The 22,409-nt window shown below is 62.7% G+C and overlaps 2 protein-coding genes and 1 long non-coding RNA gene across 6 annotated transcripts in view; 2 read left to right on the forward strand and 1 right to left on the reverse strand.

The window, feature by feature from the left end:
* CUNH19orf25 (chromosome unknown C19orf25 homolog) lies at window positions 1-5,094 on the forward strand. The gene is made up of 3 exons (XM_033200451.1): window positions 1-81; window positions 317-448; window positions 3,059-5,094. Exons 2-3 carry the CDS (start codon window positions 319-321, stop codon window positions 3,283-3,285), a joined length of 357 nt encoding a protein of 118 aa, XP_033056342.1. The 5' UTR covers window positions 1-81; window positions 317-318; the 3' UTR covers window positions 3,286-5,094.
* The window catches only part of APC2 (APC regulator of WNT signaling pathway 2), a 26,300-nt gene continuing 8,941 nt past the window's right edge, over window positions 5,051-22,409 (reverse strand). For 2 of the 4 annotated variants that reach the window (XM_033200418.1, XM_033200421.1), the window contains exons 5-15: window positions 21,992-22,100; window positions 21,767-21,880; window positions 21,036-21,113; window positions 20,774-20,872; window positions 19,963-20,353; window positions 19,149-19,244; window positions 17,522-17,661; window positions 16,977-17,054; window positions 16,680-16,796; window positions 15,982-16,196; window positions 5,051-13,100 (exon numbers count right to left, since the gene is read on the reverse strand). In XM_033200418.1, the coding sequence (XP_033056309.1) occupies window positions 8,048-13,100; window positions 15,982-16,196; window positions 16,680-16,796; window positions 16,977-17,054; window positions 17,522-17,661; window positions 19,149-19,244; window positions 19,963-20,353; window positions 20,774-20,872; window positions 21,036-21,113; window positions 21,767-21,880; window positions 21,992-22,100 (6,490 nt within the window). In that variant the 3' untranslated portion in view covers window positions 5,051-8,047. Of the gene's footprint in view, window positions 13,101-15,981; window positions 16,197-16,679; window positions 16,797-16,976; window positions 17,055-17,521; window positions 17,662-19,148; window positions 19,245-19,962; window positions 20,354-20,773; window positions 20,873-21,035; window positions 21,114-21,766; window positions 21,884-21,991; window positions 22,101-22,409 lie in introns of all 4 variants that reach the window. The other 2 variants (XM_033200417.1, XM_033200419.1) reach the window with 1 other exon arrangement.
* LOC117076666 lies at window positions 15,689-19,516 on the forward strand. The gene is made up of 2 exons (XR_004434439.1): window positions 15,689-16,805; window positions 19,091-19,516. It is a non-coding gene; the product is annotated as an uncharacterized LOC117076666 (long non-coding RNA).

Consider the following 22,409-nt stretch of genomic DNA (forward strand, 5'->3'; position numbering starts at 1 on the left):
TGTCAGGGGACGGGGCGGTGCTCCGACCGGAAGCGGAGGTGGCTGCATCGCCGACACTCGGGGTTCGGGTTCCGAGCCCAGGTAACGGGGGAGAGGCTGGTGACTGGGGTTACCGCGGGGAAACTGAGGCAGAGGTTAAGCCAGACCCTGAAGCCTTGGCCACCATGTTGTTGGGCGGAGGGAGGGTCAGGGCCTGGGGAGAACCCAGTGGGGCGGGACAGGGCGAGCTTCCTACGAGTTCGCTGGGCGGGAGGAGCGGCCCGGGCAAAGGCGGAGAGGTGGACGCCCGGGTCAGCGCTCCCTTCCCCGCCTGCAGAGATGGGCTCCAAGACCAAGAAGCGCGTGCTGCTGCCCACCCGCCCAGCGCCCCCTACGGTGGAGCAGATCCTGGAGGATGTGCGAGGGGCGCCGGCAGAGGACCCAGTGTTCACCACCCTGGCCCCGGAAGGTAGGGGGAGACCTGTCCCGGGGAAAGGCGGACCTGAGACCCCGACAGCAAGGGGGACGGGAGAGAAGCACACCCCTAACTCCTGACCCCACGCCCTGGGAATCCCAGTAACATGGGCACGGTCCGTATCCTTTCCTAGCCTCCCTCTCCTCCTCTGCAGAGTGGGACTGATTTTCAGAGGGTTCTTCAGGCAAGGGAGGAGGCCAGGCGCTGTGGTTCAGGTCTGTAAGCCCAGCACTTTCGGAGGACGAGGCGGGAGGATCGCTTGAGCCCAGGAGTTCGAGACCCGCCTGGCCAACATGGTGAAACCTCGTCTCTGCTAAAAATGCAAAAAAAGAAAAAAAATGTTAGCTGGGCATAGTGGCAGGCGCCTGTAATCCCAGCTACTCGGGAGGCTGAGGCAGGAGAATCGCTTGAACCCGGGAGGTGGAGTTTGCAGTGAACTGAGATCCGGCCACTGCACTCCAGCCTGGGCGACAGAGCGAGACTCTGTCTCAAAAAATAAAAAATTAAAAATTTAAAAAAAAAAAAAGAGAAAACAAGAAAATGAATCATGTGGAACGATAGAAACTGAATTTCTATGGGAACGTTTAAAAAAAGTAATATTAGAAAATTCTTGGGCCAGGTGCTGTGACACATGCCTGTAATCCCAGCACTTTGGGAGGCTGAGGCAAGAGGATGACTTGAGGCCAGGAGTTCAAGACCAGCCTGGGTAACATAGTGAAACCCATCTCTACCAAAAAGACACAGATTAACTGGGTGTAGGTGGCGTGCACCTGTGGTCTTAGCTACTCAGGAGGCTGAGGCAGGAGGATTGCTTCTGCCCAGGAGTTGGAGGCTCCAGCCTGAGTGACAGCGAGACCCTGTCTCTGAAAAAGAAAAAAGGAAAGAAAAATCTGGTGACTTTTTCCATTTAGGCATATTTTAAGTGCTCAGGAGCCTCTCATGGCTGGTGGCTGGTGTGGACCAGCGTTGGAAGGTGTGCGCATCATCTGGAAGGTTCCATTGGCCGGTACCGGTCAAGGTGCCTGAGTTGTGTTTATTCCCAGCATGCAGTTGGGTCATCTGAGGGTGTTGGGGCCATGGTTTCAGCATCATGGGCTCAGGTCCATGGCCGTTGAGTGTGGGGAAACTGAGGCACGCTGTGCCGGGGCGGGGGACTCATAGAAGATAGAGGGGCCTCCTGTGCTGGCCTGCCTTCATCCAGGCACTGCCCGGCCTTTCCTACCCTGTTGCTAAAGCAGGAGGTGACCGGTGATTTGATCAGCCCAGGCTTGTGTGGCACGTGCAGCCTTCGTCATTGTGAGACCATGCTGCCGAGGGGCAGGCCAGAGCTGAGGAGATCCTGACGCTTCTCTGAGTGACCTTTAAGAAGTCTGTGCGGCCGGGCGCGGTGGCTCAAGCCTGTAATCCCAGCACTTTGGGAGGCCGAGACGGGCGGATCACGAGGTCAGGAGATCGAGACCATCCTGGCTAACACGGTGAAACCCCGTCTCTACTAAAAAATACAAAAAAACTAGCCGGGGCGAGATGGTGGGCGCCTGTAATCCCAGCTACTCGGGAGGCTGAGGCAGGAGAATGGCGTGAACCCGGGAGGCGGAGCTTGCAGTGAACTGAGATCCGGCCACTGCACTCCAGCCTGGGCGACAGAGCGAGACTCCGTCTCAAAAAAAAAAAAAAACGTCTGTGCTTCTGAGCTCTGCTGCACTGCACTTGCATACTTTGGGGAGCAAGGAGCCTTACATGGTTCCCGCCGTATGTGGGAGTCCCCAGGACGTGAGTGTCCACCTCTCACCTTTGCTGCCCCACCTCACTACGTGTGGGCTCCATGAGGTTGCACGGCCCCTGGAGAGGTCTTTGGTGGCGGGCTTGTTGCGTCTCTGGCTTCCAGTGAGAGCAGGAATGAGAGCCAGGCCGGCTCAGTGGAGCCCATCCGGGTGGGTGCCACAGCTTTTGCAGGAACGGACGCCCCACCCCCAGGAGGGCCACTGCTGGCCAGGCTCCGCTCTTTCTGTGACCCGATCCCTCTGGTCACACGCTTTGCTAAGGTGGGTAGCCTAGAGCTGGAAGCCCTTCCTGCCACCCAGCCACTGTGCCTCTCCCAGCTGGTGGGCCAGGAAGTCTCCATTATTTGATATTTATTTATTTATTTATTTATTTAATGAGATAGGATCTAATGAGATCCTGTCACCCAGGCTGGAGTGCCATGGCACGATCACAGCTTACTGTGGCCTCGGCCTCCCAGGCTCAAGCACTCCTCCCACCTCTGCCTCCAGAGAAGTGGGGACCACAGGTGCATGCTACCATGCCCAGCTAATTTTTGTATTTGTATTTTTTGGGAGAGATGGCGGTCTCACTATGTTGTCCAGGCTGGTCTCTAACTCCTGGGCTCAAGTGTTCCTCCCGCCTCGGCCTCCCAAAGTGTTGGGATTACAGGTGTGAGCCACCACAACTGGCCGCTTTCGTCATCTTAAAAAGACCCTGGCCGGCAGCTCGCACTGGGACTGCAGGGAACTCTGCCCTTTGGGGGCGGTAATGAGGTGTGCCCAGGGGGATGCCCTCCGGGGTTCCCTGGTCAGCAGGCAGTGATGCTGCTGTGTTCTATCCCAGACCCCCCAGTTCCCTTCAGGATGATGGAGGATGCAGAGGCCCCAGGAGAGCAGCTCTACCAGCAGAGCCGGGCCTACGTGGCTGCCAACCAGCGGCTGCAGCAAGCGGGCGACGCGCTGAGGCAGAGGTGTGAGCTCCTGCGGCGAGCTGGCGAGGACCTGGAGCGAGAGGTGGCCCAGATGAAGCAGGCAGCGCTACCGGCGACGGAGGCTGCCTCGTCAGGCTGACCTCTCGGGGTCTGCAGGCCTGGGCAGCGCACGAGGTGGCCTGCGCCCGGGCTTTCCCTAGGGGTCCATCGGCCCCAGACGCAGTCACAGGGTCCCAGCCTGCGTGGGTGTCTGACGCAGACACCCCTCCTGACGCTGGGGCTGCGGTTCATCCGTCGTCCCATTATGCCAAGTTGGTGGGACCCACCCAGCTGGCTCTGTCCTGCGTGACCTGAGGGCCCACTGGGGTTTGGAAGAGGATAGGGACCTTACTGCTCTACTGCGATTTGCCCTCTGCTCACGGTGGCCATGCTCTGTGGTGGGTCTCCTGGGAGCAGGCGCCACCTCCTTCTTCCCCAGGGCAGGCACTCGCCTGTCCACTTCTGAGTCCAGGTGTCGGGATCGAGGTGTTAACTGTGATTCCATCCAGCGAGTGCCCACCCGATGTCAGAGCAGCCCGAAGGCCAGCACGAGCCCCTGACCCCACTTCCTTCCGGGCTTTGGGCTCCTCCCATGAGCCAGGTTGATCTTCACAACGACCTTGGGCTGCTGGGGTCACTCAAGCAGCCCTGAGACCCGGCCAGGCTGGGCCCAGCTCCACGGCACGGGTGTCTCCCAGCCACTGCCCTTGCTGGAGGACTGCTGTGAGTCACCGGCCAGGAGCCCAGGGTGTCCTGGCCCTCACAACCACCCTCTGGCCGGAGCAGGTCCTGGGCCTGATTCCCTGCGGGTTCTGGCCCTGAGGGAAGGGGCATTAGGGCGGCGGAGGGTCTTGCCAAGGGCTTTTCATCCTAGAGATCAACTCGAGTGGAAACCTGGGCAAGGCGGCCCAGAGGCTGGGCTCTGAACATAAACCCCTTCGTGTGTGTCTGGCGGTCTGATGGGTGCCTCTGAGTGGCCCCTTCCCGGGGCCCTGAAAGCTGGGGAGGGATGAGTACTGGCAGCCCTGGGAACCCTGCTCCGTCCTGCCCAGCACCGCGGGCAGGGACCACATGCCTGACTCAGAGACCTGGGGCTGCCTTGCACTCTGTCCAGACCCACAGCCAGAACCCTGCTCAGTCCTGCCTGTCCCTGTGTACAGGGACCGTCTGCCTGACTCGGAGACCTGGGGCTGCCTCGCCGTCTCTCCAGATCCACAGCCAGCTTTGTTTCTGGAATGTGGAAGATGTTTCTTATTCCCCGAAGAGAGGGGGCCTGCCACATACAGCCTGGGAGGCGCCTCATCCAGAAACGGGGACTTGGCTAGCCAGCCTGGGCCCTGGGGACTTCTCACTGGTCACTCTTCTGAGGCTGCTCACCTGGCCAAGGGGTGTCCCGGCAGCATCTCAGGGTGGAAGGTGGGGAGGGGCAGCTCCTGCCATCCCTTTTCGCCCTGCACTTCTCTGCTGCTTGCAGTCAAAGCTTTCCTTTCCCCGCGCTGGGCCAGGGCTATGCTCCCTGAAGTGACTTTGACATGGGGTCGTCCCAGCTCCTAGTTGCTCATGGATGCCTCCTGCCCCACACTGGGGCCTGCCGTAGTAACTGGCCCAGGTACCAACACCCAGGTTGGACCCCCTGGAGCCCGCCCTCCCTCGGGACCGGGGGAGACTCCTGGCCTCACCCAGTGCCTCCCCTGCCCATCTGGGTGGGGTGCCCCCAAGTAAACCCTGTGCCCCCAGTTTCTGTTTTCTGGCTCTGCTTCCAGGGATCTAACCTGGCGGGTCTCCTCAGCAAATCTGCCGCAGCACATAGACGGCAATGAACCCGCCCCGCCTGCAGCCCATTTGAGGAACAGGTGATGGCAGCAGGCAATTCAACAGCTCAGTTTATTAAATGTGCGCGGGAGTCGGACAGCTGACGGTGTCCTTACGCCGGACAGATGGCTTTACATTTAGGGGAGGACAGGCTGTTACTATTTACACATTCGTTTAACACTCAAGAGACCCGGTACAGAAACGTGGGGTGGCAGCTAGGGGAATCCGAGACAGACCAGGCGTGCGTCGTCAGGGCTGGACCGGGGCAACAGATGGGGCGGGGTGAGGTAATGCTGTCAGAGCTCGGGAGAACCACGCCAGTGGGCACGGCAGCCCGAGTTCAGCACCCACGTGTGGTGGTGTTGGGGGCCAGTGGCAGTCATTGTCCATCAGCCTCAGGACACTTCCACCCTCCCTGCGTCCTCAGACCCTCAGTTCCTTAAGACTCCGGCCCTGGAGTGTCAGGACAGACGACCCCTTGTCGCCCTGGTGCAGCGAGGCCGGTAGCCAGGCAGGGGCCGCGCTGGGGGGAGGCCTTGCGGTGGGCGTACCTTGAGTCGATTGTCCAGAGGCCACCAACTGCCTGTCCCCTCCTGGAGACAGCTGGACTGGGCAGTGAGGTGTGGTTGTGGCCCCTGCGGCAGGGGATGGAGAAGGCGAAAGTGAGCTTGGGACCCGGGGTGGGGGGCGGGGCCGGTGGCCAGGTTCCACTCCCTGCTACTGGGCAAGGCAGCACGGGCAGGGGCAGGGGCCGGCCAGACCCAAGTTCTGTGAGCAGCACCAGGTGTCTTCCCCATCATCGCTGCCACCATGCTCCCCCCAGAGGTAGCTCTGGGAGTTCCGCACGGCCCACATGGGGAAACAGAGGCAGGGAGCCGGGAGAGTGCCGCCCAGAGACTGACCGTGTGTGGAAGGCAGTGCTGCACCTCCTTCCTGCACAACCCTGGCCCTGTCACCAGCGACCTAGTGGCTGTCTGCGCCCTACCCCTTGACGATTAGAGGTGCAGCTGGCCAGGGCGAGCATGAGGGTGAGCACGTGTTTGGCATCCCCAAGTCCAAAAGCTCGGAAGAGACCACCAGGCTCCCCCTCAGGCCATGGAGGGGGACGGCAAGTGTGAGATCCCCGCTGGGTCCTGAAAGGGGACTCCTGGCAGGCAGGAGATCGCCCCACTCAGCCTGCATTCTCCCCACTCTCTGCTCAGCCACCCATGACCCCCTCTTCCCCCAAAACAACCTGACAGCCTCGCCTGGCTGCGAGGTCCTAGGAAGGAGCATTGGGCACCTCCAGCACCTGCTGGGTGGTGCGCCTTGGTGGCTTAGAGACGTCCTGCCTGGAGCTCCTCATCCTGCAGGGCGCGGGTCCAGAGCATGGGGTGCAACATGACATGCATTCAGAGAAGCAGCAGCGTTAAGTGGGGATGGGGGCTGGGGTCAGCTTCTCTCACAGTGACCCTGAGTTGAGGACAGCTCCTTCTGCCAGAAAGGCTGGCCTTGCACACAGGGCTGGGGACAGGACGGGAGGGATGGTGGTGTCCGTGATGGGGCTGGAGTTTCCTTCTGAGCTCCACCCACCCAACTCTCAAACCCCGCTTCTCTCCTCCTAGAGAAGGCACATTGGGCAGTGTGTGCCGTCGGCCTGGGCAGATTCGTGTGTGAAGGCAGCACCTGCCCGAGCTGGGATTCTGCAGAAAAGAGGTCGTCGGCTCCCTCTGCAGGATGAGGCGTTGCCCCAGTCCCAGAGCCCCGGCCCCTGCGAGTCCTACCCCACGCAGGAGACCCAGCTCCCATCCTCCCCGGCCAGGGGATGAGGCAGCCAAGCCCCTCTGTCAGCTTTCACCTCATCTGGCACTAAGTACTCCCCAGCCCTGCGTTCGCCTGCTGGAAGGCCCCCGGACCTCCGGCCTCGTCCAGAGCCCCGAGTGGAAGGCAAGGCTGGGTCCTAGCTGTCCCTGCCCCAGCTGTGCTGTCTCTGGAGTCCTAGGGTCTAGCACTTCATGAACCAGAAGGGAATTGAAAAGGGACAAGATCAGCAGCAGTGCAGTCCTGGGCACTGACCACGCCCACATGTGATGGTCTCCGTAATGTGCCGGCTCCGCTGGGGAGAGGCCATCGCGGCCTCCAGGTCCCAGAGCCTCGGGCTCACTGCCGGGACTCCCCTCAGTCTTCTTTCCATTGATCTCTCCTGCCGCGGCTGGGCCGGGCCGATCCTGACTCCAGCGACCCTTGGGGTCGCCCCAGCTGGTAGCCAGCATCTCTGGGCTGGGGTCCAAATGTCAGCCGGCCCGGCGTCTGCACCAGGGTCCCATCGTGCGCAGCCCGCTGCCTTCCAGTCTTCCGCCACGGGGTGCAGCAGGTAGGGGGATCCGCTGGCCCCTGCCCCTCCCACCCTTTTGGGCTCCGCCGGAGCGCTTGGGCTCCGGGTTCCCTGAACACCGTCTGGGCGGGGCTTCCTGCCGGGGATCGGCCACACCCCCACCTCGCACTCCCACAGCTGGGGCTGAGAATGAACACAAACCCTGCAAAGCCCTCATTAGCGAATTACCCGCGGCTGCCGTGATTACAGGCTTCGCCCCTGCGCGCCGCGGAGGCCCCCAGCTGGCAGGCCCGCCGTGGCGCCGCCCTCCCCGAGCCTCGCCCCACCTGCGGCGGGCGCCGTCACCTCCCCAGCGCTGCCCCTGCGAAGCAGCGGGGACCCACACCCGGACCCGAAGGCTGCCGCCTCCCTCGCCCGGGGTCAGGCAGCGGCTCCCGACAGGGGAAGGGCCGCGCGCTCAGGGCTGGGCCCGGGCGCCCTTACCAGCGCTCCACGGCCGGGACTTGAGGCCCAGCGGCCGCCCCGTTTCCTCCTGGACCCCAGCAATACAGAGGCAAGGTCTTCCGGTGAGGCGCAAGGCCGCAGTGCACTGGGCGGGGGCTCTGAGGGTGGTGGGGCTCGGGTGGGCAGAGGCCCTGGGGCGACCTACGGGGAACATCTACAGCGCAGGCCCATGGGGCAGCCAGAGCCGGCCGCAGGGCCGGGAGAGAACGTTCCAGAAGGCCGGCCTAGGCCACTATTCCAGGAGGGTGGCGGAGGAGGTGGCCGGGGCTTTCTCCGCGGCCGAGTCGGTGGTGGCTGCGACCACCATGGGGCTGGGCACATAGTTGAAGGGGGGTACTCGGGCCGAGCGGCTGGGGGAGCCGTGCCGGCTGGCGGGGAAGCCCCCCACGGCGACCCCCAGGCCCTCGTGCACGAAGGGTGCGGAGATGGGAGCCTTGGTGAGGCTGGGCCCGTCCACGTCGCTGCCAAGGAGGGAGAGCTGGCCGCCAGCGGGGGCCCCGGGGGGCTCCCTGCTCTCCAGGCTCGGGGACGTGCTGGAGTTGGTCTTGGGGGCAGCGACCTCCTCGGTCTGGACCACGGCGTCGCTGGTCTTGCGCGGCGGGGGCCCGGCCGGGGCGTCCTCGGGCGTGGAGCCCCGCAGTGGTAGGGCTGTGGCGGGCAGCGTGCTGCGCAGGATGTGGGGCACGTCCTCGTCTCGGATGCGCCGCCACGTCGTGCCCGGCGCAGCCACTCTGGGGAGCGAGCGGGGCTCTCCGTCGCTGCTGCGGCGCGCGGCGTCGGCTGGGGCTGGGGCAGCCGGGACGGCGCTGTCGGGTCTGCGGGCCACGCTGATGTGCGGCAGCGACGCGTAGCGCTTGACCGTCTCGGGCCTGGCGGCAGGCGCGCGCACGGGCAGGCGGGACGGGCTCTCGGAGCTGGTGCGCCGGGCAGGGCGCTCGCCGGGGCCGGGTCGGGCCGCGGGGGGCCGCTGCCGGGCCGGGGCCTGCCGGGGTGCCGCTCGGAGCTCTTCGCAGCGCGAGGAGCAGAGGAAGACCGCGGGCAGCGCGGGCCGGCCGCGACGGGGCGAGTTGCCCTGGGGGGCAGAGGCCGCGGACTCGGCCGAGGATAGCTCGGAGCGGCGGCGCCGCAAGCCCGGTGACTCCTTGATGAAGGTCAGCTGTCGCCGGAAGCCTGAGCGGTCGGAGGACTCGCTGCCGCTGGAGAGGGCCGAGGCCACGCGCACCAGGCCCAGGCGGCCACCGCGCGCCCCCGGGCCAGCCTCGGTCCCCGCCCGGCCCCTGGGGCCCGGCTCCGGGACTGCCCGAGCCAGCGGGGGCGGCCCCCGCCGGGCCGGCTTCTGCATGAACGGGATCCGCACGGGCGACCTCTGCGTCTTGTGCTGCTTCGCCAGAAGGGTGCGCGCCGGCGTCTTGGGCACTGGGGAGGCCCCGGGGCCGGGCAGGGGCCCTGCAGCCTGGGTGACCAGGGGGCGCTTTCTGGGCAGGGGCTGGGAGGCGGGCGAGGTCTGGGAGGAGCTGGAGGAGGGGGTCTTGGCGAGGCGGGCGGGCGGTGTAGCGCTCCTGGGGGGCTGGCTCAGCGTCGCCAGCTCCGAGGTCTTCCCAGGCCGGTGTAGGCTCCGCGACCGCTGCTGTCCGGGGCTGGGGACTTTGGCTGGAGCTGCGGACTGTGCCAGGCAAGGGGGCGCCACCTTCCGCGGTGTGACGCGGGGGCCGGAGGTCCCTTTGGGCTGGGCACGAGGTGCCGGGCTGGGCACATAGATTACTGTTCGTCCCCGGAGCACAGCTGGCACCCCGGGCGTGGTCTTCTGTGTGCCACGTGGCTTCTCCGGGCCTGCAGGGGAACGGGGGCTCCCGCTCGTCTTGGCTGAGGCTGTGCCCCGTTTCTCTGGCCGCCGGGCACTGCCCATTTCGCCCCCCGCCTGTCGTCCCTTCCTGTGTTTGGGGGGATGTAGGGTCGACCCTACCGACAGCCCGGATACAAAGGACAGGATGGAGTCGGACTCGGACGAGGCCTCGCGCGTGGCAGATGCTGCCTGGTGCAGCCACGTGACGATGGAGTTGGCGCCCTCCTGGATGGCGCGCCACTCCACGCTGTCCAGGTCAGAGGCCCGGTCTGAGCCCGCTGCCTCCTCGCCGTGCTCCCGGGACCCCTCCGCAGGCCGCTCATCCAGCCGGGTGGCTCGGGGCTTGCGGCGCCGCAGGCTGGACACAGGGGGCCGGCGCCTGGGCAGGGCCGAGCTGATGCACCGCTGCAGAAGCTCTTCCGCGGCCCGCGGGCTGGGCGAGCTGTCGCGTCCGCCTCCCGGGCCCGGGTCCTTGGTGACCGCGGGCTCCCGGCCTCGTGGACTGACGGAGGGAGGCTCCGGGGGCTCGGGCTCGCTGAGGGAGCTGGCGGAGGAGCTCAGGGAGTAGCACGGCGGGGTCTCGTCAGCAATGAGGCTGGGCTGGGCCCGGGCGGGCGGCGGGGCGGATGGTGTGGCCTTGGACGGGGCAGGGACCTCCTTCCGGCCCTGCAGGCGCTCGCGGGTAAGAGCGCGGGGGATGGCCGATGTGCGCCGGTGGGTGGGCGTGGGCGCAGCTGCCGGGGGCTCCTCGTCCGAGTCGTTGCCGTAGAAGCAGTACACGGCCTCCTCGGTGGGCGTTGTGAGGCACAGCGACTGGAGCGCCCCGTCCCCACGGGTCCGGCCGGGCTTCGAGTCGTCCTTGTCTGCGGGGGCGCTCCGGGGCCGGCCCAGGGGCAGCTCCAGCCCTGCTCGGTTCTTGCCGGTGCCCCCAGCCTGCTCCGCGCTGCGGCCGGCGCCCCCGGCTTTGTGCCGGTGCCCCACGGCCTGCCTGGCAGAGGTGGGGCGGCCGGTGGGTCTTTGCCTGCCCGCTGGTCCCCCGGGCTGGTCCCTGGGGGGACCCTGCAGAGTCTCGTCGCTGAGGGAGGCGGCGCTGGAGAAGTTGACTGGCGTGCCCTCCGCGGAGTCGGTGCAGGAGTCGTCCTCCTGGGCCGGGGCAGGGGCGGGCACCAACATGTAGACGGGTACGGGGAGCGCGCGGCGACCTGGCACCAGCGCCGAGGCCACCTTGCGCAACCTGGCAGGTATGGCGGTCCCCAGGCACTCCCGCAGCAGCTCCAACTCCTGGTCCGCGGCACCGCGGGGGCGAGAACCCGTGGGCGCCGGCCCCTCCTCCCGCCGCCGGTGCCCTGCAAAGTGGAGGCCGGCGCCCCCTGCGCCCCCGCCGCGCTCTGGGCAGGCCGAGGGCAGCAACCGCAGCTCCACGTCCTGCTGCACGTAGTGCTCGTGCAAGGCCAGCGCGCTGAGGCTCGAGGCGCACGAGAAGTTCTCATCCGGCTTCTCCACGGTGAAGCGCACGCTGCCTGCGTCCAGCTCCGACGGCAGCCGGCAGCGCTCTCGGCAGTCGGCGATGTCCAGGAAGCGCTTCACGTAGCTCTCCCACTGCAGGCTGAACTGGCTGGCCTCGGGGGGACCCTGCGGCGCGGGCGCTAGCGGCGGCGTCTTGCTCCGGCTGGGAGGCATGGTCTGCCCGGGGCTGTCGGGCAGTTCGCTAGGGCTGATGGTGCCGCTGCCCTGCCCGCTGCAAGGGTCACTGGGGATGGAGCTGGCAATGGACGGGCTCTCGAAGCTACCCAGCGAGCTCACAGAGCTGCAGCGGCTCAGCACCAGCGGTGTCTCCTGCACGTAGTTCTCCGAGGAGCTGGACGGAGTGGCGTCCTCCACCCCCAGGCCCCGGCCTCGGTTGCGCCGGGGAGCCGGAATGGCTACGGGCAGCGAGGTGGCCCCGGGTGCCCGCCACACGCTGTCCAGCTCAGCCTCGCCGGGGCCCGCCTCCTCCAGCCCCTCCAGAGAGGAGTCAGTGTCATCCAGGTCACCGCCCTCGCTGGGGCCTGGGCGGCCGGCAGAGGACAGTGAGGAAAGGGAGCTGCATCGGGACAAGGAGAGCGGTCCCTCCTGCGCCACCAGCTTCTGCAGTGCCTTGCTGGCCACGGACAGCGGGGCGGCTGCTAGCTTCTCAGGAACTTTGCTCAGGTGGTCTGCCGGCAGCCAGGCCTGCTTCCGGGCCCCTGGAGAGGTTCCAGGCCCCGCCAGGGGCTCTGCACCCGCCCTTGAGGCACCCTCGAGCAGTGGCACGTGCTGGTAGGTAGGTGACAGCTTGATGGTACGCACGCGGGCGTCAGCGGATGTGGCTTCACGGGCCGGCGGCTCGGCCTGGCTGCCCGGCAGGTCAAGGTCAAGCCGGCTGGGCCGAGGCTGCCCACACCTGGGGTCCTCGCGGCGCGAAGCCAGTGCGGCCAGTGGGCAGGGCAGCATGTGTTCGCGTGGGCAGTACCCGTCGCTGGCACTGCCACTGTTGAGGCTGTCGTTGGAGAGGCTGGCGTGGGCCGCCTTGAGCCGCAGCAGCGGGTGCGCCCGGCTTGCTGCCTCTCGCCGCCCGGCGTCCGGGCCGCGGCATGGGGAGCACGACTGGGCGCGGCCCTCCCGTGGCGCCTCCTGCCCCGGGTCTCCAGAGCTGAGGCTGAAGCTATCGTCGGACGAGGTATGCAGGGCGGAGATGTCCTCCACCAGCTGGTCGATGCGCGCCACTGCAAGCGCCAGCTTTGCCTTGGCCTTGGCCGCCACAGCAGCCTCCCCACTGGTGTCCTTCTCTGCCTCCTTGCCGCCTCGGCGGGTGGGCGGGGTGCGGGCCAGCGCCTGCCCCTGCAGGAAGGGGCTGCCCAGGAAGAGGGACAACGCGGCAGGGCTGGCTGGCTCCCCGGTGGCTGCGGCCGCGGCCAGGGATGATGGTGCATCGTCGTCGTCAAAGCAGCCAGAATCGGAAGCATAGTCTTGGGCCAGGCCGTCCAGGTGTCGCAGGGAGGGCAGCGGCTTCTTGGTGGTGGCCTCGGCTGCTGGCGGGCGGTGCTTCTCCAGGTGCTCCAGCGCCTGCGCCAGGTGCCGTGCGTCCAACTCGGCCTCCAGCGCCCGCTGCTTGCGCACGTACAGGCTGGGCACGCAGCTGCCTGGGGACACGGCGGTGGCGGCCGCCTGGTGCTTGGCAGGTCGATGGGCTAGCAGGTTGCGCAGGGCGGCGGCGCTGCCCATGGCGATCATCTTGTGTTTGGAGTGCACCAGATTGCGTAGCATGCCCACGGCGCCCAGGTCCCACAGCAGCTCCTGGTCTCGCGCGCTGCGGGCCGATAGGTTCCAGAGTGTGCCACATGCGTTGCTCACGATGGTCAGGCTGTGCGAGGTCAGATGCTGCAACAGCGTCTGCAGGCAGTTGTGATCCCGGAGCACCTGCCTATGGGCACAGGGCCGGTTAGCCTGGGCCACCCCGTACCCTCCCCTGCTCACCCAAGGGTGGGGAGGCCAGACGTGGCAGGTAAAAGCGAACCCATCTGGTTAGGTTTGGATCTCGGAAAGACTAATTTTTGGTATATGTCCCAAAGATTGCATGAGACAGACTAAAAGCAAATTTTTGTAGTTTTATTTTTTTGAGATGGAGTTTAAAAAAAAAAAAAAAAGTAGGCTGGGCACAGTGGCTCACGCCTGTAATCCCAGCACTTTGGGAGGCCGTGTGGGGTGGATCACCTGAGGTCAGGAGATCAAGACCATCCTGGCCAACATGGTGAAACCCCGTCTCTTTTAAAAATACAAAAATTAGCTGGGTGTGGTGGCAGGCACCTGTAATCCCAGCCACCCAGGAGTCTGAGGCACGAGTACTGCTTGAACCCAGGAGGCAGAGGTTGCAGTGAGCCGAGATTGTGCCACTGCACTCCAGCCTGGCAAGAGAGCAAGACTCCATCTCCAAAAAAAAAAAAAAAGAAAAGAAAAAACAGCATGAATATATCCTATATGATATCTGGGATATACTTAGATTCTGTCTATATCTATATCTATTTTTTTTTTTTTTTTGAGAGTCTCGCTCTGTCATCCGGCCTGGAGTGCAGTGGTGCAATCATGGCTCACTGCAGCCTCCAACTCCTGGGCTCAAGCAGTCTTCCCGCCTCAGCCTCCCAAAGTGCTGGGATTCCACAGGCATGAGCCACGACGACCAGGTAAAAATAATACTTTGTGTTTTCATAACATATAAATGTTTTTATTTTAATGTTACTTATTTAACAACATTTTTATTTTAATATATATATATTTTTTCTGAGATGGAGTTTCACTCTTGTTGCCCAGGCTGGAGTGCAGTGGTGCGATCTCGGCTCACTGGAGCCTCCACCTCCCCGGTGCAAGCGATTCTCCTGCCTCAGTCTCCTGAGTAGCTGGGATTACAGGTGCCCACCACCACGTCTGGCTAATTTTTGTATTTTGTTTGTTTTGTGGTTTTTTGAGACAGGGTCTTGCTCTGTTGCCCAGGCTGGAGTGCAGTGGTATGATCTCAGCTCACTGCAACCTCCACTTCCTGGGTTCAAGCGATTCTCCTGCCTCAGCCTCCCAAGTAGCTGGGATTACAGGCGTCCACCACCCTGCCTGGCTAATTTTTGTGCTTTTAGTAGAGATGGAGTTTCACCATGTTGGCCAGGCTGGTCTTAAACTCCTGACCTCAGGTGATCCGCCCAGCTCGGCTTCCCAAAGTGCTGGGATGACAGGCATGAGCCACCGCGCCCAGCCAATAAGTTAATTTTTAGTACTAGTATATCCCATGCATATTTGGGATGTATTTCAATTAAAAATATTTTTTATAAATAAGTACTCTTTATTGTTTGGTAAATACTTTAATGAAGACAGTTATATTGATATGATTTAAAATAAATTTGAGACAGGGTCTCACTCCCATCACCCACGCTGGAGTGCAGTAGCGCGATCACAGCTCACTACGGCCTCCACCTCCTATGCTCAAGTGATCCTTCCACCTCAGCCTCTTCAGTAGCTGGAACTACAGGTAGATGCCAAGCCCAGCAAAGTTTTTTTCTTTCTTTCCTTTCTTTCTTTTTTTTTTTTTTGAGACAGAGTTTTGCTCTTGTTGCCCAGGCTGGAGTGCAGTGGCGTGATCTCGGCTCACTGCAAGCTCCGCCTCCCGGGTTCCCGCCATTCTCCTGCCTCAGCCTCCCGAGTAGCTGGGACCACAGGTGCCCGCCCCCATGCCCAGCTAATTTTTTTGTATTTGTAGTCGAGACAGGGTTTCACCGTGTTAGCCAGGATGATTTGGATCTCCTGACTTTGTGATCCTCCCAGTGGGATGACAGGTGTGAGCCACCGTGACTTGGCCCACACCTGCCTAATTTTATATTTTTAGTAGAGATGGTTTGCTCCATGTTGGTCAGGCTGGGCTCCAACTCCCGATCTCAGGTGATCCGCCTGCCTCGGCCTCCCAAAGTGCTGAGATTCCAGGTATGAGGGACCAAGCCCAGCCTGATGTAATTTTTTTTTTTTTTTTTTTTTTTTTTGAGACAGAATCTTGCTCTGTTGCCTGGGCTGGAGTGCAGTGGCACGATCTCAGCTCACTGGAAACTCCACCTACTGGGTTCACACCATTCTCCTGCCTCAGCCTCCCGAGTAGCTGGGACTACAGGTGCCCGCCACCACGCACAGCTAATTCTTTGTATTTTTAGTAGAGACGGGGTTTCACCATGTTAGCCAGGATGGTCTCAATCTCCTGACCTCATTGCGATCCACCTGCCTCAGCCTCCCAAAGTGCTGGGATTACAGGCGTGAGCCACCGCGCCCGGCTGCCTGAATTTTTTTTTTTTTTTTGAGCTGGAGTTTTGCTCTTGTTGGCCAGGCTGGAGTGCAGTGGCGCAATCTCAGCTCACCACAACCTCCGCCTCCTGGGTCCAAACGATTCTCCTGCCTCAGCCTCCCAAGTAGCTGGGATTACAGGTGTGTGCCACCACACCTGGCTAATTTTATATTTTTAGTAGGGACCGGGTTTCTCCATGTTGGTCAGGCTGGTCTTGAACTCCCGACCTCAGGTGATCCGCCTGCCTCGGCCTCCCAAAGTGCTGGGGATTACAAGCGTGATTCACTGCGCCTGGCCTGAAGTAATTTTTAATGTAATAAGTCCGCATTTTAGTATATCTCACGCAGTATTTGGGACGTATTTATCCTGCTAATAGCAGCCCTGGGGGAAGCCGTGGGAGCATCCGTTCACGGAAGGACAGTGCCCAGCCCAGATCCCCTGCGCCCGCCCCGAGTGCAGCTGCCTGCGTGCGGGTAGGGGGGTGGGGACTGACCTGTAGTCCTCACGGGTGGCGATGAGGCTGGACACGTTGCGGAGGATGCCGCCACCGCTCTCGATGATGGCCAGCGAGTTGCTCTGGCACTTGTAGGTCAGGGTGCTCACCAGGAAGCCCAGGGCGCCATCCACCTGGCAGATGGCAGCCTTGTTCTCCGTGCTGTGTGCAGACAGATTCCACAGGGCACTCAGCACACTCTTCAGGGTGGACTCCTGGATGAGGGGCGGGAGAGGCGGGGTCAGGGCCTGAGTAGTAGGCCGGGAAGAAAGGCTCCCACACTCATGTTCAGTGAGGTTTTTTTTTTTTTTTTTTTGAGATGCAGTATTGCTCTGTGGCACAGGCTGGAGTGCAGTGGCACAACCTCCACCTCCCACGTTCAAGCGATTCTCCTGCCTCAGCCTCCTGAGTAGCTGGGATTAACAGGCACGTGCCGCTACACCTGGTTATTTTTTTGTAGTAGAGACGGGATTTCACCCTTTTGGCCAGACTGGTCTCGAACTCCTGACCTCAGGTGAGCCACTGCGCCCGGCCCACACTTGCTTTCAAAGAGCAGTGACATGGAGTGAGTCCCAGCCGGTCTGAGGCTGGACCACCCGCTAAGCAACTAACAACTTGATTTCCTCCCAAGTCGGAGAGCTCCCCCACTGCCGCCAGCGTCTCCTTCCAGTGACTGAAGAACCATCCAGGGTGCCCACCTTGGTGGCCCGCAGGACACACTGCACCAGGGCTGTCACGCTGCCCGCCTCCCTCAGCACCTTCTTGCTGTTGATGTCGGCCCTCCAGGACAAGTTCCGAAGGATGCTGGAGACCACCTGCGTGGGGTGAGGGGCAGGGGTGGTGGGACTAGGGTCCAGGTCCCCCAAACCCCCCAGCAAGTGTGAGGCTGCAGAGAGTCAGACGGGACCCCCCCGCCAGCCCACCACACCCCTGAGGAGGGGACTCTGCCTGTCAGGGACACCCTGGAAGGCTGTCCCTAGCACCCTGTCCTGTACCTGGTGGAGCTCCTCACTGTCCGAGGCCAGCTGGGCCACGATGGCCTCCATGCAGCCCCGGCGCGCACACAGGGTGGCCTGTTGGGGGTGATGCAGCCAGGGTCACGGGGTGGGGCAGGAGGGAGACGGCGCCCCTCACCTCCCAGCCCCGTCTGTGCTGCAGCTGCAAACCCGAACCCCTGCTGATCCTGACCACCATAGGAGGGTTACCCCATGCTCAGGTCGGGAAACTGAGGCCCAGACAGGGGCAGACACCCAGCCTCGGGGCCCCCTCGGGGCCCCCTCTACAATGAGGGCCATTTTCTGCAGAGGCAGCATCGGGGCGGGTATGAGGACACCGCTGGGTGGAGGAAGTCCAGCACGGGCTCCTGTCCCCCAACATCACACTCTCGGGACCTCAGTCTACCCGTCTGCCAGTTGGGGACAAGTGGCCCCAGCTCTCAGGGCTGTTTCAAGGCTGGGATGAGTCGGAAGGAGGCTCAGACAGTCCCTGGAAGACCAGATGAGGGGAGTGCCAGTCCCGCCCGCCCACTGCCCCTGGGCACCTTGTTGGCAACGTCCCCAAAGGTGAGGTTGGTGAGGGTCATGCCCGCGTAGCGGCGGAGCGCCAGGTTCAGCGGGTCCCGGGTCATCTTGTGCATCTCATAGTCAACCTGCAGCAGCTCTGCCACGGCCTGCAGCCCCCCTGTGGGGACCCGACAAGGTTGGCGGATGGCAGGGACGGCCCTGCCTGCTCCCTCGCTCCACCTCGCTCCCTTGCCCAGACGCCCTCCCTACCCTCCAGACATGTCCTCCTCAAGTCCCCCTTCCAGGCTCAAGTCTGTAGACCTCCTCCAGGAGCCGGCAGGGCCTCACCCTGCTGCCAGACCCACAGGGGTACCCCTAGTGCCCTGTGACTGTCACCCCTGCCTCCTGTCAGCCCTCGGCCCTGGCTCACACTTCCTCCAGCCGCTGCACCTGCTGTTCCCTCAGCTTGGAATGCTCTTCCTTGCCCTGTTTGGTAGGTGCCTCAGGGAAGAGCCCCTGCGTCCTCTAATAATCCACTCCAGGACCATCAGATGGAGAGCAGCGTCCCCAGCACAGACAGGGCTGTGGTGATGGGTGAGGGTCACACCCACCCTCTTTACTTGCCCAGCTCTCCCATTACAAAAGGGGGAATCAATGGGGAGATGGTGCCTGGGAGTCAGAGGGCGAGGACTTGTCACCAAAACACTTTTCCCCCCCTTCAAAGACAACAGAGGCAAATTTGACTTCTCAGGGCAGGGGTGGGTCAGTGGAGACGTCCTTTGGGGAAGTGAGTTAGGGACATGTCTCAGAAAACTTCCAGACGGAAACACACACATCCAGGTTTGCCACAGCATGGTGCACAGAGCCAGGAGTGAGGAGCAGCCAGAGCAGGACAAGTGGGTCAGCCCAGGGTGCCCCAGCCACACGATGGGACGTCATGCAGCCTCAGAAAGGAGCCAGGCTTTGGCTGGGTGTGGTGGCTTGTTCCACCTGCAATCCCAGCACTTTGGGAGGCCGAGTGGGGGCAGATCACTTGAGGTCAGGAGTTTGAGACCAGCCTGACCAACATGGTGAAACCCCATCTCTACTAAAAATACAAAAATTAGGCGTGTTGGCGTGCACCTGTAATCCCAGCTACTTGGGAGGTGGAGGTTGCAGTGAGCTGAGATTGTACCACTGCACTCCAGCCTGGGCAACAGAGTGAGACTGTCTCAAAAAAAAAAAAAGTTATAGCAAGACTTTTCTTTCCGAGACAGGGTCTGGCTCGGTTGCCCACTCTGGAGTGTGGTGGCGTGATCATAGCTCATTGCACCTTTGACCTCCTGGGCTCAAGCGATCCTCCCACCTCAGCCTCCCCAGTAGCTGGGACTAATTTTTTATTTATTTGTAGTGATGGGGTCTCACGATTGTTGCCCAGCCTGGTCTCAAACTCCTGGGCTAAAGTGATCCTTCCGCCTCGGCCTCCCAGGTATGAGCAGCCTCACACAGCCTCAATTTTATATTGACAAAGAAGATGTTGCAATGTCCTCAAACGTAAGATGCCACATAGGGCTCCAATCCCCACCCTGATCACAGAAGCTCAGATGACCCAGCCTATGTCCCTTTAGCAGCTGAGGAGCTGTTCAGGGGCTGGAGGACGGCGCCCAGAGGAGCTGGCACACTCACCTAGCTCGTTCATGGCACGGCGGTACTCCTCGTCAAAGGACAGCTTCATAACCGCACAGGTGGCCTGGCAGATCTGCGGCTCGATGGGGACCGGGGCTGTGGGCACAGAGACCAGATCAGAGCCCCCATTCCCAGGAAATGTCCCAGCTGACTCCGGAAGGTTCTCCCCGCCCCACCCCCTAGGCCTGAAGGATCCCAGGAGCTTTACAAATGGCTGCAAAGCTGGGGCTTCGTTTCCCAGCCTCTCTAAGATGGGATGACGGGTGGCCTCCCTCACTCAGCCTTGGGAAGGGAGGTGAGGTAGTTCCTGGAGCACCACACCTTTGAGCTGTGCTTCTGTCCTTTATAAAAATAAAACTTATGAGACAAGGTCTCGCTCTGTGGCCCAGACTGGAGTGCAGTAGCGTGATCTCGGCTCACTGTAGCCCCAAATTCCTGGGCTCAAGCAATTCTCCCGCTTCCGGCTCCCAAAGTGCTGGGATCACAGGTGAGTCCTGGCCCCCGGCCCCCATATTAACTTTGCGATCAACTGCAAAAAAAGAATCTCCAAGTCTGCACCCAACTTTTGAGAGCTACCCACGATCCATCCATGCATTCAGCGACTTAGGGAGCGTTTACTCTGTGCCAGGTACAATCATGGGCGGGTCTTTTCCCAACGTCAAAGGCCCCCACAGGCCTCGGCCTGGTACTGCAGCCTCCAACTCCAGAAGGCAGGCAGCAAAGGCTAGAGGTCCTAGTCGCCCACCCCACCCCACCGGGAAGCCCTAGCTGCACGTTAATTGCGCAGAGGGGGCCCACCAGGCCAGGCACTCACCGCCGCTGGCGCCGCCTCCCTCGGGCGCCCCGTCTCGGGCCTGCAGCCAGTCCCAGCAGGTCTCGCAGTAGGCACGGATCTGCTCCAGCACGTGCAGGACGCGCATCTCCTTGCGCGCCAGGCCCTGGTCCGGCTGCGAGAAGACGATGTTGTGCAGCGCCGCGTTGGCGCGCATGCGTGCGTCTTTGGCGCCCGGTGCTCCTGGGGCCCCGGCGCGACCCCCGGCCGCGGCCTCAGTGCCGTGGAGGATTTGCAGCAGCAGTGGCAGACAGCCCGAGCGGCGCATGGCCACGCAGCTCTCGGGCGAGCTTGACATGGCCAGTAGCGTGCGCGCTGTATCCTCCTGGTCGCGCGTCGCCAACATGGACAACAGCCAGAAGACCACCTCCACCTAGGAGGAGGGCAAGGTCAGGGTGGGGTCCCTCACCTGCCCCCGCACACCTGGAAACCCGGTCGGAGCCCTGTGACCCCACGCACAACTGGGGACGAATGGGGGGTGCCAGGAGGCTGCACACGTGCTTCGGGGAGGCTGGCCCCCCTCACCTGGCATTCCTAGGGTGGCAGCACACAGCCAAGGGACTCCACAGCGACACCTGCGGTGCCCCACTCAGCCCCCGCTACGGGGTGTGTTTCCCCATCCACCTCACCAGGCCCCCAGCTTCTCCGTAAGCTGCACGCCAGGGGGGACCTTCCTACACCCAAGGGCGTGCTGGATGGAGGCCTGGGAAGCACCACAACTGGCAAGGATGCAGACCTGATCCCCTCCCAGCCCAGACAGCCGCGCCTGCCCCTGTTCCGCCCTCCCCCTCACCTTGCTGTTGCCCGGCTGAGGGGTGCCATCCTCAGGGTGTGTGGGGACCTCTGTCTCCGGGTCCTCGTCCACCGGCACCGACTTCACCGCCAGCAAGGCCTGCAGGGAGAGGACCAGGGTCGGGGAAACAGTCCCAGAGCACCCCAAAAAGCACTCAGCCTGCTCGCCCATGATGATGTGGGTGGGGGCGAGCAGGACTCTAGGAGCCCCGTTCTGCCTGGGCCGACACCACCCCGGGCCCTGGCTCTGCCCCATTCGGTACCTGGGGCTCTGTCTGCTGCACTCGGTCCTGCGCCTCCAGCAGCTCCTTGTCAATCTGCTCCAGGCGCGAGGCGCGGATCTGCTCAGGACGACAGGAGGGCGAGTGCTGGGGCTGACCCCGCCCCCGGCTCCAACCCCGCCTTCTCCCTAGGATGACCCCACCCCGGGCTCTGACCCTGACTCTTCCTGAGGTGACCCCGCCCCAGGCCCTGACCCCACCTCTTCCTGGGATGACTTCGTCCCTGGGCTCTGACTCTGCCTTCTCCCTGATCCAGCCCTGCCTGCTCCCTAAGCCCTGCCTCCTAAGATATGACCCCACCCACTGTCTTAACCCCGCCTTATCCTTCTAGACCCTGCCCTTATCTAGCCCATCCCAGGCTCTGACTCCTCCCACTTCCCATTTGGGCTCCACCCAGAACCTAGACCTCATCCTTCTAGGCCCCACCCACCCACTGATCTGGCCTTGCCCACAGGCCACGCCACCTTCCACTGTCCCACCCCACCACCCTTGTGCTCAGGCTCTGCTCTGACTCCTCCGACTCCACCCACCAACACCTCCAGCTTCTGGCTCCGCCTGCTGAACCAGACCGCCCCCCCCACCCGCCAACCCAGGAGGCATAAGACTCCTCCCATTACCCCAGACCCCGCCCATAATAAATTTCTGCACTGATTTGCCCACTGGCACAGGGCCCCACCTACCACCACACCGCCCCACCCCGCCCACCACTGCACCTGTGCCCGCTGCACCATCTCGTCCGAGGTGCCGAAGCGCTCCTCCATCAGCGAGCGGATGTGCTGGGCCTCGAACTCAAGTTGCTGCCGGATCAGGTCCATCTGCATCGAGAACTGCTGGGAAAGGCAGGCGGGCGGGCCATGGTGAGGGGCGCCTGAGCCAGGCCCCGTTCCTCCCTCCTAGGTGGGCAGACGTGCTGCCCCCTCCCTCCCCGGCCCGCTCACCGTCTCCACGTGCGGCAGCTCGTCCAGGCGCTTGGACAGGCCCTGCAGCTGAGAGTAGTACCAGAGCTTCTCCTTCTCCTCCTTCTCAATCTCATTCAGCAGGAAACACCTGGGAGAGCAAGTCAGTGGGGGCGGCTCAGAGGGGGCAGCCATGTATGTGTGTTTATTTTGGTATTTGTACTCACTTGTTGGCGCTTACTGTATGCCAAGTTTCACAGGCAACATGGCAATGTCTCTCCCGTGGCGCTCCCCACGCTAAGGTAAGGGGGGGTGGGTACTGAAATTAATTGGGGGATGCAAAAAATTAAAGGGGAGAAAACAATCTGGGCAACACAGCGAGACCCCCTCTCTAAAAAGGAAAACATTAAAATTAAAATTAAAAAAATAGCCGGTCGGCCAGGCCCGTTGGCTCATGCCT

Source organism: Trachypithecus francoisi, unplaced genomic scaffold (assembly GCF_009764315.1).
Source record: "Trachypithecus francoisi isolate TF-2019V2 unplaced genomic scaffold, Tfra_2.0 Lachesis_group5, whole genome shotgun sequence".
NCBI lineage: Eukaryota > Metazoa > Chordata > Mammalia > Primates > Cercopithecidae > Trachypithecus > Trachypithecus francoisi.

Excerpts from the sequence above, each read along its gene's own strand:
- CUNH19orf25 (XM_033200451.1), top strand. The coding sequence starts at position 319 with ATGGGCTCCAAGACCAAGAAGCGCGTGCTGCTGCCCACCCGCCCAGCG. Across the intron at positions 449-3,058 it reads CACCACCCTGGCCCCGGAAG|ACCCCCCAGTTCCCTTCAGG; the intron begins GTAGGGGGAGAC and ends GTTCTATCCCAG.